Genomic DNA, 14,246 nt, shown 5'->3' on the forward strand with positions numbered 1-14,246 from the left:
CCCCACGTCTCAGTGACTGACCTTTGACTCTCCACATTTGCATATTTCCTAGAGAAATGAAGGCGATCTCTTCCACCGGCTGTGGCACATCATGAATGAAATCCTGGATCTGCGGCGGCAGGTGCTGGTGGGGCATCTCACCCACGACCGGATGAAGGATGTGAAGCGCCATATCACCGCCCGCCTGGACTGGGGCAATGAGTGAGTACTAGCCACCTCGGGTCGCTGCGGTCTCTGGTAAGGTAACCAAACACAACAGATGCAATGGCAGCAGCAGTGAGCCGCTGTGCTCTGATATCTCCAAGACACCAGAGGAGATTTTTCCAGTTTTCTCCTTTAGGGGACATAGTGAAAACTGATGGTACTGAGAACCGCCTCCTCTTGGGCTGGTATGGGCTCTAGGACTTTGTCCGTTCTCTTGTGTCTTGTTTGGTCTGACAGTGTGCACATGCTCATGAAATAGGAAATGTCTGCTTGGATCAATCAATTACGGCATCTGCTAAAAATACATCTTGTTTCAAAAAGGCTTTAGGTTTGGCATGTATATCTCTTTTAAATATTTTCCTCTTCTGTATTGTGGTAATAGGTCATTAGTGTACTCTGGAGGGAGACACCGATGCTATCAGCTCTGTTAAAAGTCTCAAGCTAGGTGTGAGGAGCGGCAGGAGTGTTCCTTATTGCTCTGATTGCATCTGTGCGTATATATTAATATATATTAGGCTCTTTGAGGTGTTGCTTGGCAGAACTCCAGTCAAAAGCTCTTCTTGACCAAGATGTACTTTTAAATAAAACTGTAAGTGACTAGTCTAAAATAACAGCCAAACACTTTAAATGGCAAATCTAATCACTTAAATCTCTGATCAAGGTTGATATTACGCTAAGTATGAATGTTAATATATGGGTGAGAAATTAGAATGAGCCAGCTCTGCCTGTGATGTTAGGCTCGTATGGGCTCGAGTTTAAGAAAAGTAAATGGTCCCTCAGTATCTTTCAAGGTCAGAGCCTCCCTCCCTGTCCTCTCCCCAACAGTGCGTCCCCATTTGCTACTTGGGCCTTGAAGGATATTAGGGCAACAGAATAAAAGGGAAGCAGACAGAAAAGGAGAAGGTGGTTAAAGGTACACCACAGATAAATTTGCCTCTTACTCAATCTGGAAAAACCAACTTGAAATCAGAGCACTGCTTCCTCTAACTGTAGCAAGTTGCTTTATCAGAAGCCAGTTTTGGTTCCTGCCAAGACATCGTGTACTACAGGTGTGAAGACACAGACCTCCTAAGACGTACTATACCTCCATCTCACCCAGAGTCCTGGTATTTCTTTGAGTGAGCTGTGCCATTCATCCTTTGACAGGTGATCAGGAGAACAGCCCTAACTCATTTATCTCTGGGAGAGTTATTCCTTGGGGGGAATCAAAAACAAGAGCAGGTGTAGCGTGCAGCAAGACGCTGGGCTTGGAACTCTGCTCTTTTAGGATGGGAGGAAAATTCCTGAGCTTGACTTGGCTTCAGTGTCTTCACCTGTGGAAGGAGTAAGTTGAGCTGGAAGAGATCCAAGGCCCCTTTCGGCTCCAGGACAATGTGATTCAAAGCACAGAGCACTACCTGAGAGAGACACTTTGCCAGCTCTGTGCATGGAGCCTCTGGTCTTGCTGTGTGAAATGGGGTAGTGCTTTGAGGGGTAGATCCAAAGACTTTTTGACTGTGATCTGGGCTGTCCGTCTTTCATGTCTTTCTTTTTTGTTTTGAAAAATCTTTGAGATTTTGGCTCATAGTCATTGCGCTGGTCCTCCTTTAGAAGACCAGTTTGTCAATAGGAAGAAAGTTGGATGAAGTTAGCTTATCAAAAATAGCTTAGAAAGGTAGAGCAGGCAAGAAGATGATACTTTTTCAGTTTTAGGAAGGAAGGCAAAGACAGAGGAAAGGGAAAGGAGGGAAAAGCATTAATTATGACTGATTCATGGCTCAGTTTTGACTCACCTAAGTTCTAGCTTGTACTTCAGGCAGTTCTGTGGCTAATTTATGATAAGTTGGTAAAACATTGATGTGCGAAACTGAGCAGTGTAATTTTTTTGGAAATCATCCTCATATTCGTGTATCGAATTTGAAGCCTCATAACTGGAAGGGTTATCTGAAGGACATACCTAGGGATTAACAGAACAAGGTAGAAACAGATAAATGTCTCATTAAAAGCCAGGACTCCAGGAAGCCAAGAGAAGCTGAACAGTCCAAGTCTTACGAGACAAAGACACTTTCACATCATTGGCTTCAGGGGCCCCAAACTGAGGAGTGTTCTGGATTCCACACCTACTCCAGAATCTCTGCCCCTGGAGTTGGTCTTGACTCACTCATTGTTCAGTGATACAGATCAGCTGCCCTTCATGTTTCTCAGGTGGCTGATGCTGTGTGAACGTCCATGTTCAAATTCTCAAAGGAGACCGTCGTTGACAGCTAATATCAATTATTCCCATTCAAACTGAGCGTTTTATACTAGCCACTCATAAGCTGCTGGCCACTCTGGGCCTTATTTGTCCTTTAGTCAGGTGCCTACCTGTGGACCAGTCAGGTGTGGCTATGGAAGGAGAGATAATCAGATGGCTGGACTACTTCAGCTGTCCCCTGCCCCTCCCAGCAGAGACTGTGATAGGGCAGCTTCTCACAGAACATGGAGGTAGGTGCCCTGATTCATAGGTGATTATATACAGGCATACCTCAGAGATACTGCAGGTTCAATCCCAGCCTACCACAATAAAGCGAATATCACAATAAAGCAAGTCACAACATTTTTTGGTTTCCCAGGACATATAAAAATCATATTTACACTATACTATGGTCTGTCGAGTGTGCAGTGGCAATATGCCTTTAAAATATTCATACCTTAATTGAAAAGTACTCTATATTGTTGAGAGTTCCCATTGTGGCTCAGTGGTAACAAAACTGACTGGTATCCATGAGGACACGGGTTCGGTCCCTGGCCCTGCTCAGTGGCTTAAGGATCCAGCTTTGCGTGAGTGAGCTGTGATGTAGGTTGCAGATGCGGCTCAGATCTGGCATTGCTATGGCTCTGATTCGACCCCTAGCCTGGGAGCTTCCATATGTCATGGGGGTGGCCCTAAAAAGACAAAACAACAACAACAAAAACTCTATTGTTAAAAAAAAAAGCCAAAACAATTAAAACGTCTCAGATCACTGATCACAGTTCACCATAACAGCTATAATAATGAAAATGTTTGAAATGTTTACAAAAAGGTGACCCAGAGACGTGAAGTGAGCAGATGCTGTTGGAAAAATGGCTCCATAGAGCAGTGTCTAGACCTGGTGTCTTTGGACATCTTACATTGTGGAGCAGTGGTTCTCTCTTGATAGGAGAGATGGAGAATGGGGACCAGACCCGATCAGAAGCCCTGGTGAGGGGAGTGTCTTAGTCTGCTCAGGCTGCCATAACAAAATGCCATACATAGACTGGGTGGCATTAAACAACAGACATTTAATTTTCTCATGGATCTGGAGGTAGATGTCCATGAGCAAGGTTGGCAGCAAATTCAGTTTCTGGTGAGGGCTCCCTTGCAGGCTTGGAGATGGCTGCCTTAATATGTATTCATTCCTTACAGTCCCGATCTCCAAATTCAACCGTATCGGGGTTAGGGCATTAAAATACACATTTTGGGGGGGCACAGTTCAGTCCATAACAGGGAGACATGGGTATGACAAAAACAACAACACAGTGTTGATTAGGCCTTGAATGTTGGACAAAAATTCAAGAATGGGAGTGTGGTATTTTAGTTTCTCAAAGAGAAACATTGTTGATGAAAATTGAGAAACTGTTTTAGTATCTAAAAGCCAACTCCTGCCATCAAGAAGACCAGTCTTCTACTCTGAAGGACAGCTATCTGGTAGACATTGTGAAGCCTTTGGGATGGTCATGGATGGTTAAGAGAAGAGCAGATTTATATAGCACTGATAGCAGTGTATATAAGGTGGGTGTCAGGAGAGGAATAAATTAGGGTCAGTAGAGGGAAACTGGCAGGATTTTGCTCAATTTCCTCTGTCCGTGATAAGACATTACGCATCTGTCACCATATGTGGTCCCTCTGAGGCTGGATATCACCATAGAATATTTCTCAGCACAGTAATCCATGCAGCACCCACCGTGGCACCTGAGCTAAGAGACTAAGCCATTTTTGCTACCAGAGCCTAGAGCTATGCTGCCCTACTTTCTGTCCCCTGCCTTTACTGAGTCTCTCGTAATGACTGATCCCAGAACATGAATGACAGCCATGCACATGCTGGCAGAAATTCCCACTGGAAATGTGTTAACTCTGGATGTAATTAGGTTTTTGGTGCGAGGTTAGACTGTGAAGGCTACACTTGCTTCTCCTCAACTCTTATTTCTAGAACAAAACTATGTCCACCTCTAGTTTCCACCCTCGTCAGTGAGGAAGGGTTTCTGTGGCAATCATTTGTAAGGTGCTAAAGGCTCCGCCATGTATCACCAAGGCTCCCAAGGGCAGGAGCAGTCCACCGAGAGTGCCAGCCCACCCCTTAACCCCCGGTGTGCCTGCCTTTGTCATCTTCTGTTTCTCAAATTATGCCCAGTGTTCCGCCTGGTTGCTTACTTACTCCAACCACAGGAAGAGGTTAATATAAAGTAAACATGGGTGAGAGAAGCGTGGTGGGTGATGTAGCTAATTTCAAGGCAATGCGGTGAAAAGAGTTCTTTTTAATATATCCTATAGAGGTGGCTTTTCCCCCAAACGTTTGTAATTTGTTTTCTAGACAACTGGGATTGGACCTGGTGCCTAGGAAAGAGTATGCGATGGTGGACCCCGAGGACATCAGCGTTACTGAGCTCTACCGATTGGTAGGTATAGGAATCCTTGGCTCACAGCCTCAGTGCTAATTTTGTGGTTTCCATGACGGTCTTCATAGCTGCTTGATTTCTTAAGAACAGGATGTTCCCAGTGTCATTTGGAGCAAGTAAGGAGAATTGAGAGCTGAGGTGACCATGCCCTAAGTACAAAACAGAAACAATTTACCCATCTCCGAAGGACCTGATGTTTCCTGCTGAGCCCTCAACTCCCAGGAAGTAAAGCTCAAGAAGTTTTAAGTATTTGTGCTTTGCCTAGTCTAGTGACATGCTTACAAGTCATGCATCTTTATCTGTTGTGTTTCAGGTCAGTGTTGTGGCTAATGGGTTCCAGCTAGTGCTCACCATGTATTAGCCCCCCTCCCTGGCCCGTTATCACTGTATGCGCAGAACCCTGAAAGTGTCTCCTCCTTGGTCTCCAAATGCTGAGCTTATCCCCACTCCTCCCAGACCCCAGTCCATTCCCAAGTGCTGAAGCTTTTTAATAATCTTAAGATAGTTGACCATGTTGCCCGTCACGGCATCACCCATGGACTTGAGTTTTCATGTAACTAACTTGGTAGGTTGAAGTCCAATTATTTACTTGGCATCTAGGTTCTTCAAATCTGGTCCATTCTGTCTTTTTTTTTTTTTTTTCTTTTTTTTTTTTGTCTTTTTGCTATTTCTTTGGGCTGCTCCTGCGGCATACGGAGGTTCCCAGGCTAGGGGTCCAATTGGAGCTGTAGCCACCAGCCTATGCCAGGGCCACAGCAACGCGGGATCCGAGCCGCGTCTGCAACCTACACCACAGCTCACGGCAACGCCGGATCGTTAACCCACTGAGCAAGGGCAGGGATCGAACCCGCAACCTCATGGTTCCTAGTCGGATTCATTAACAACTGCGCCAGGACAGGAACTCCTGGTCCCTTCTGTCTTGTTCTTAACAGCATACTGCTTTTTTTTTTTTTTTTCTTCCATCTGGAGTGACTTTATTTTTTTTAATTTAATTTTTATTTTATATTGGAGTATAGTTGATTTACAATGTTGTGTTAATTTCAGGTGTACAGCAAGATGATTATTCACTTAAACATATACGTATATCCATTATCTTTCAGATGCTTTTCCCATAGAGGTTATTATAGAATTTTGAGTAGCGTTCCCTTGTAGGTCCTTGTTGGTTATCTGTTTCATATATAGTATGTATCTGTTAACCCCAAACTTCCAAATTTATCCCCCACCCTTACCTTTCCCCTTTGGTAACCATAGGTTTGGTTTTTATAGTCTGTGAGTTTATTTCTCTTTTGTGAATAAGTTCATTTGTATCATTTTTTTTTTTTAGATTCCACACATAAGTGATATCGTATATTATTTGTCTTTCTCTGACTTACTTCACTTAATATGATCATATCTAGATCCACCCACTTTGCTGCGATTGGCATTATTTCATTCTTTCTTATGGCTAATATTCCATTGTATATATGAGACCACATCTTCTTTATCCATTCCTCTGTTGATGGACATTTAAGTTGCTTCCATGTCTTGGCTATTGTAGATAGGGCTGCAGTGAATATTGAGGTGAATGTATTCTTTTCAGATTATGGTTTTCTCCAGATAAGTTAAGTTTTTGAAGGAAGCTCCCTACTGTTTTCCATTGTGGTTGTACCACTTTACATTCCCGCCAACAGCGTAAGAGGGTTCCCTTTTCTCCTCACCCTCTCCAGCACTTATTATGATATCGGTTGGCATAAATTCTGGTTTCGTGGAAATTTTCTTTATATTGAGCTTCTTGAGAGTGATGTTTCCTGCTGCTCCCCTCTATGGCATCAGTAACAAGCAGAATATCGAGGATGGAACAAGAACACTGTTAAAGGTTAGGTGGAGGGAGGTGGGCAGAGAAGGAGGAAGGGAACACAGGAAGGATATTCCAAGTTAAAGTCATCACTGACTTTTAGCTTTTATAACAATAACAACAACAAAAAATCACCATCTTTTATTTGTCAGCCACATCTTCTAGTGGGACATTTTTATTACAGATAGTTTATTTAACTCATTGAACATTGTACTTTTTCTCTCACTTTTTTTTTTTTTTTTTTTTGTCTTTTGTCTTTTTGTTGTTGTTGTTGTTGCTATTTCTTGGGCCGCTCCCGCGGCATGTGGAGGTTCCCAGGCTAGGGGTTGAATCGGAGCTGCAGCCACTGGCCTACGCCAGAGCCACAGCAACGCGGGATCCGAGCCGCGTCTGCAACCTACACCACAGCTCATGGCAACGCCGGATCGTTAACCCACTGAGCAAGGGCAGGGACCGAACCCGCAACCTCATGGTTCCTAGTTGGATTCGTTAACCACTGCGCCACGACGGGAACTCCATTCTCTCACTTTTGTTTTAATCTCTTGCTCAGTTTAAAGTTTCTTCAGGTAGGCACTATGTCTTAAACCTCTTCTGTTATGCCACGATAATCTCGTACAGGGCTTTGTGCTTAATTGGCAATCTGTAAATGATGTTGAAGTCATTATGGTATTATGAAATGACTGTGAGTATAGATCCAAAAAACTAGATTTGAATTTCATCTCTTCCTTATACTGGCTCTCTGATCTTGGACTTATTGCTAAATTTTTCAGGGCTTCAGTTTCTTAATCTATTAAATGGAGAAATAATTCTTATGTTTATTAGGAAGATTAAATAAGAGCCGCATATAAAATGGCTTTCCTTGACAGATAACATTTGCAAAGCACCTAAGCATTCAGTCAGTTTTCATTCCTTTTTCATCTTTATATCATTCGTATTAGAGATGCAAAGGAGTAAGAATGATTGCTGCCTCATATACTAAATCTTCAGATTAGATTTGGCTGTCTTCAATAAATTAAATAAATTATAGAGTCTTAGATATGATGGAAATTTATTTTTCTTTCACAGTATGTAAACCTAAAGGCAGGAGGTCCTGGGCTTATGTGTAGTCTCATGGTGTCAGAAGCAAAACAGATTCCATCATCAAGGATACTTCAAAGTACAACGTAGCTGCAAGGACTCTGGCCATTACATCTGCTCTCCAGTAGTAGAAAGCAGAAAGATCTCTCTCAGTTGACTCAACTGCCTTCCTGAGAATTTCACACATACTGGCACTTATATTTCATTGGCCAGAACACAGCCACATCTCCATATTTAGTTAGGGATGTCAGATATTTATAAGCATCTAATAGTGTCTGACACACACGCTTTATTTTCCTTAGTTTGATTTTATACGCATGTGATTTTTTTGGAGGGTCTTTTTAGGGCTGCCCCAAGGCATATGGAAGTTCCCAAGCTAGGGGTCAAAGTGGAGCTGCAGCCGCCAGCCTACACCACAGCCACAACACCGCCAGATCCAAGCTGCCACTGTGACCTGCACCATGGTTCACAGCAATGCTGGATCCTTAACCCACTGAACAGGGCTAGGGATTGGACCCACATCCTCATGGATCCTAGTCAGGTTCATGACTGCTGAACCACAACAGGAATTACCTGCATGTGATTTTATGTCTGTTTTTTTTTTTTTTCACTTAGCATCATATATAGGACAGGAAATTGATTTCATCTCTTTCAACATTCTAATTTGTTAGTGGTGGCTGCTAGGAGTGCTGTGTTGATAAGATACTGGGGTCTCATCAGGGCTGTATCTGATTAGCAATGACTGCCATTGGAGGGGGCTTTTCATATTTTACAGGAAAACATTGTGATTTTACATGAAACTGTAATGTCTCCCACATAGCGGTTGCATTTTTCTTTTTCTGAAGCAAAAGCAATAGCCCAAGAAAACCCCCAATGATTATAAGCTTCAGAAGGACGTTTCTTTAAAGCACCTTCAGGTTCCTGTTTATGTCTTGGCCTAGCAATAAGCAGGTTCTTGGTAGCACTGGCGCTTTTCTCTGTGCAACATAAACGTGGCTGACATCACCAGGGAGAGCTGACAGGCCTCACCACCAATCCGTGATGATGTGGTAGTGGTGGTGGTTTATTGTCACTCCTGGATTAAGGACTGCGGCATGGAGGTCAAATGCCCCAACACAGGATGTAGGATTAGTTGCCACTTAGCTTCTTTTATGCTATAGCCTCTGTGTCCTATTTGAAACACAGGTGTTTGCATCTTACTAAATCTGTATTGCATCATTAGGGAAAAAACCAAAATCTTGTTTGGGATTTTTGATAGCCCTGTTAGCAGATCTTTCTCACCTAATTGTGTTCATCTAAGCAGTAAAATGTGCTAAGCCTCCCAGTGTTAACATATGTCCACTTGGAACATTTGGTTTCCTGCCAACAACCAGAGCTCAGTCCTTCTCTAAATAAAGAGGACCTTATAGGCTGGATTCTCTGGTTATTTGTACACAAAGGAGTTCCTCTTTAGAAACCTTTCTTGGTTTTTATAAGATCATGTTGGCTGCTTGCTTTGTGATCCTTAGTGGGCAGGCCAGTTTTTCTCTAACAGAGAACAGGGCACACTTGGCAGTGTCTGGAGACATTTTTAGTTGTCACAATCGGGCATGGTGTGGCATGGAAGGTGGGAAGAGATGCTATGGGCATCTGGTGGGTAGATACCAGAAAAAGCTGTTAAATATCCTACAAAGCCCAGGACAAGCCCCCAGAACAGAGAAATAACTGGTCCAAATTGTCAATGCTGAAGGTGAGAAACTCTGGTGTAGACAATTCACCCAGGAATCAGCTACTAATGAGAATTAAAAATTTATATCACTTTAATAAATCTTTGGGGTGCCTCTGTTTATTTTCCTAATCAAGGGTGTATTAAACTGCAAGCACATTTAGAGTAACTGCCAGGTGCCTTTGTAACCATAAATTATTTCAGAGATGGATTTTTGTCTATGTGTGAGAAGTACCAAATTATAGCTCTTGAAGTGTGAACCTGCCTTTTTAGTTTTGTTATCATAATAATATTTTCACTGAGATATTTTTAGCAGGTCCCCAAAGTAGTGAAATACTAAGAGATGAACAAGGCATCATAACCTACTTAAGTTCGGTCCCATCTCAGGCTTGGAAGGATGGTGGGGGAGGGGAGAAGGGAGAGTTCAGTGTCATTCGTGAGCGTCCATGTCACACGTATAAAGGAAAGAATTAGGCAGGCTTATTGCTAGTAGGCATGCAAAGACCAAAGGTTCCAAGGCCGTAATTATACTAAAGCTGCATTTTGTAGGCAGCTGTGATTTTCATCGCTCTGCATATGATCTCAATGAGTGATTCTCAGCCCTCATTGCACATTAGAATCACCTGGGGAGCTTTTAAAGCTACCACTGTCTGGACCCCCACCCCCTAGAAATTCTAATTTAATTGTTCTGGGATAGGACCTGGGCATAAGTATTTTTAAAAAGCTCTCTGGGTGATTCTAAAGTGCAGCCAAGGTTGAGAATCACTGATCTAGATCTATTGAATTCTCTGCATGAGTAAGAAAGCTGTTTGTCCCCCTCCCCACCTCAGTTTTGAGTGAGTGTCATGACTGATGCTGGGAACTTTGCACTGTTTGAACTAAAGACCAGATGTCTCCTTGAGGTCTGTTCTTGTCCTAGGTTGGTTTTTGTTTTTGTTTTTGTTTTTTAATATCTGTTTTTCCAGCTCTAGCCTTTACTAGTTGTTCATTTCCTCATTGCAGTTTGTGCTTTGTTACTCTGAACTTTTACGTAAATCAGTAAATAAGGTAGCAATCTCAGAAAATGAAAAGCTGCTTTGTGAGTTAAAAGGATGTAGTGTTATGAATGTATGATGCTTCCTTTGCCCTGTTAGGATTTTGAAAACATAAAATAGAGCAACCTTCACAGAAAAAAAGAGAAGTGTGCTTTTTTTTCCTAGTTAGAGTATCTCTCCGCAAGAGGCCTTTTCTAGTAATTATGGCCAACGTAGACCACAATGCTGAGGTCCAACTATAAAAGAACATGTCCTGGAGTTCCCGCTGTGGTGCAGTGGAAATGAATCTGACTAGTAGCCATGAGGTTGAGGGTTCGATCCCCGGCTTTGCTCAGTGGGTTAAGGATCCAGCATTGCCGTGAGCTATGGTGTAGGTCACAGATGCAGCTCGGATCCTGCGTTGCTGTAGCTGTGGTGTAAGCTGGCAGCTGTAGCTCTGATTCAACCCCTAGCCTGGGAACCTCCATGTGCCAGAGGTGCAGGCCTAAAAGAAATAAATACATAAAAAGAAAAAAGAAAACGTCCTTACTCTTCACATTTACAGAGGTATGTTCAGTGCGCCTGTGGAGTATACAGTGATTATGATGCATTTGGTTAATTGCATTTTTTAGCTGTTTACTTTTCAAGTAGTTCAAATCAAAAGATAAAAGCATGAAAAACTTCTGGTGATTTTATGCTGTGGCATGTATAATGGTAAATGTAAATGACATTTTTTTTTTTTGCCCTAAAATATTATTAGTTAGCTAGTAGTTACTACACTGTACTTAGAAACATAAAAAGATGGCTAATGTAGAAAAGGGGCTTTGTACCTTAATCTCAAGCAAAGAATATGCCTTCTTTGGAGGTAATCCCTGAACCTTTTTTTTTTCAACTGTTAAGTGATCCAAAGAGGTGGCCTCATTAGTAGTCTGTGCTATGAAAGCAATAATCCTCTATACTCTTAGCACCTGTTCTGTTAATACACAGCTTTTCTGTATTTTTTCCCTGTGCTCTTACCCTGAGGCAGTTCTGCTCAAAGGGTGGTCCAAGAACTAGCTGGACCATGAACTGTTTCTAACTGGTCCAAGTACAGAAATGGCAAGTAAATGTTTAGAAAGCTTTGTAACAGGTTGACATTGCCATGACATTTTTCATTGTATTTTATGAAAATACAAGTCTGTGGTAAGTTAGGGGGGAGAGCAAGGTGGTCCTTCACTGCAGGTGGTTTGAGAAGCGCTGTGCTAGATGGTTGATAATCCCTGCTCAGTCTTTCACTCTCAGCCAAAGTGTCACTTTGTCAGGAAGTCTTCCCCAACTGTCCAGACACAAGTCAAATCCCCTTTTATAGACTTTCATGATAATCTGGTTCCTTCCCTCCATTCATCCCAGTTGCAGCTTTCCATTTGTATTTGTGACAGTTTTATTGATGTCACCTCCCTCTGGTTGATAAGCTGCATGAAGGCATAGGCTATTTCTGTTTTTAATCCATCATTGCATTCTCGGTGCTTGGCACATAATAGATGCTTAACAAATACATGTCGAATATAAGACCATTCCCATGTTCTTTTCACCCCTGGAACCCTAGGTGATTCTTGCCTTTTCCATCTTGGGAGGACTCTTAATTCAGGTCCTGCCTCTCAAGTGCAGCTTAGTCTGGCTATAATTAAGGACAGACATGAGAAATGGACACAGATGCTGTTTGTATCTTTAGATACCTTGAGGCATTCTTAAGTCGGTCTCTCTATAACTCAACTACAAGTTAGAAACACTTTCTTGTTCTAGTGATTGAATATCATTTGCCACTGCCTGCCTCAGAAAATTACCACAATTCTGCAATCTAGTATACTTAAAAAAAAAGCTTAAGTATGAAAAATGTGAAGTCATAGCCACATTCTTCAGCAGCCATTAATGAAATGACCATCAGATATAATTTAGTCTGTTTTTTTTTTTTTTTTTTAAGAGGGCGAATAATTTGTTGTCACCCTGGGTGGTAATAAGAGATCAATAGAATCTTTTGAGCTTCATATTGCCTGAATCTACTCCGTGAGTTGGTATCATTTTAACGTGACTGATTAAAAAGCAAATCTTCTTGAAGCTGGGTTCCTTGAAGGCCCGCAAACTTCACAGTTTCTTATTTTAGAAGTTGGAAGAAAATTTGGAATTTAGCATCCAGCTAGATACCAAATCCACAGCAAAAAAACCCCCCCAAACATCCTGGATATCATAATCTTGTCATCACTGACGAGCTTGTGGGGTTCCATTATCTTCTTGGACCATGCTGATGATGTTTGTTTGGGGGTGTCATACAGATGGAGCATCGACACCGGAAGAAAGATACCCCAGTGCAGGCCAGCAGTCACCACCTCTTTGTGCAGATGAAGAGCCTCATGTGTTCTAACCTGGGAGAGGAGCTCGAAGTCATCTTTTCACTCTTTGATAGTAAAGAGAATCGACCGATCAGGTAACTGCACGTGGAGGTACTGTTTGTATTGCTTCATGTTGAAATGGTGAATATTTGCAACTGGCAAGCTTTAGGATATGTGACCTTGTATACTTGTCCTCTTTCAGCCTCAGTTTTCTCATTTCTAGAATTCTGTGAATTTCCCAGGTGCCTCACCTCTGGAGGTTTCCCTGGAAGTTAGATAAGATTATGCATGCAGAAGTTTTTTGAAGAACTCAAAAGGGCTGTAGAACCCTAGTAATTATTATTAAATGAAAGTATGGTATCAATATCAGGTCTGTTATTTTGTATTGATAATGCAAGGAAGACATAGTATCTCTAAAATCTGAAGTTTGTTATCAAGGTCAATATATTCTATCTTTTCAGATTTGCAGGAAACAGTTACATTATTCTTATCCTGTGTGCAGCAAATGATACTGAGAGACAGCTAAATACTTGGAAACTTTATCATTAGAGTTTCAGAGCTGAAAAATGATAAAACAGTTTTCACATGTATTTTTGTCTTCTCAGTCCTAACTGTTGTAATCTTTAATGGCAAGTTTTTGATATTTAGGAAAAACTTAAAGTGGAATTTTGGTTGTTATCCCAAAGTCTCAACCTTCTGTGAGATTCTTTTAGGTTTGAAATCTTTTTTAATTTTAAAGTTGAACGCAGTACATACTGTCTTTCACATTTAAAATTTGAAATTTGAATTTAGAAAGACCACAGGTTATATACCCAACTGTACCACACTTTAAAAGATAATACTTACTGAAATAAATGTTGGCAATTTTCAGCAACAATGAGCCACATGTACTGTTTTATCAGCACCAAATAATCCTAGAATATTTCTTTTCTGGTTAAAAAAAAAAGTCTTTTTTGAGGAAATATGTGTAAAGTTTATTTTAATGTATTTATAACCATAAAACATTTGGTGAATTAACTTATATGTTATTCATTACCTACTAGAAAGTGTACTTTCTATTTCTTGACAGTGGACTGTGTCCATGGAATTTAAAAGTGGTATTTTTGTGCAGCAAGGACAGATTGATGAGGTGTGGAAATAACGATGGTAATACAGTTTCAGACTCTACTTTATACACTTGTTGGAGGAAATGAATCAGTGAGTTAAAAAACCTTTTCCTCTTCCCAAATCAGCACTGCTAAAAAGGAAAGATAAAGGTATGAATAAAGGATCTAAATTACAGCTTAGAAACTGGCTTTAGAAATGTGAAAGATTACTTACAGAGAATAGCTGCTTACATATTGAATTGTGTGTTAGCTTGGTTTCCAGGTAGTTTAGTGTTTTGTTTGTTTGTT

The 14,246-nt window shown here is 41.4% G+C and overlaps 1 protein-coding gene across 16 annotated transcripts in view; it reads left to right on the forward strand.

Moving 5' to 3' along the window:
• DOCK4 (dedicator of cytokinesis 4) overlaps positions 1-14,246 on the forward strand; it is a 457,247-nt gene that overhangs the window by 202,799 nt on the left and 240,202 nt on the right. For all 16 annotated transcript variants that reach the window (XR_014834200.1, XM_021079277.2, XM_021079279.2 and 13 more), the window contains exons 6-8: positions 53-201; positions 4,773-4,857; positions 12,796-12,947. Coding sequence is in view for 15 of the 16 variants with exons in the window: in XM_021079277.2 (XP_020934936.2) it covers positions 53-201; positions 4,773-4,857; positions 12,796-12,947 (386 nt within the window). In the remaining variant the exon portion in view is untranslated. The remainder of the gene's footprint in view (positions 1-52; positions 202-4,772; positions 4,858-12,795; positions 12,948-14,246) is intronic.

The sequence above is a fragment of the Sus scrofa genome, chromosome 18 (genome assembly GCF_054392235.1).
Source record: "Sus scrofa isolate SSC_HxYL_T2T_F1_AM1 chromosome 18, Sscrofa_HxYL_maternal_Yorkshire_Landrace_v2.0, whole genome shotgun sequence".
Classification (NCBI taxonomy): Eukaryota; Metazoa; Chordata; class Mammalia; order Artiodactyla; family Suidae; genus Sus; species Sus scrofa.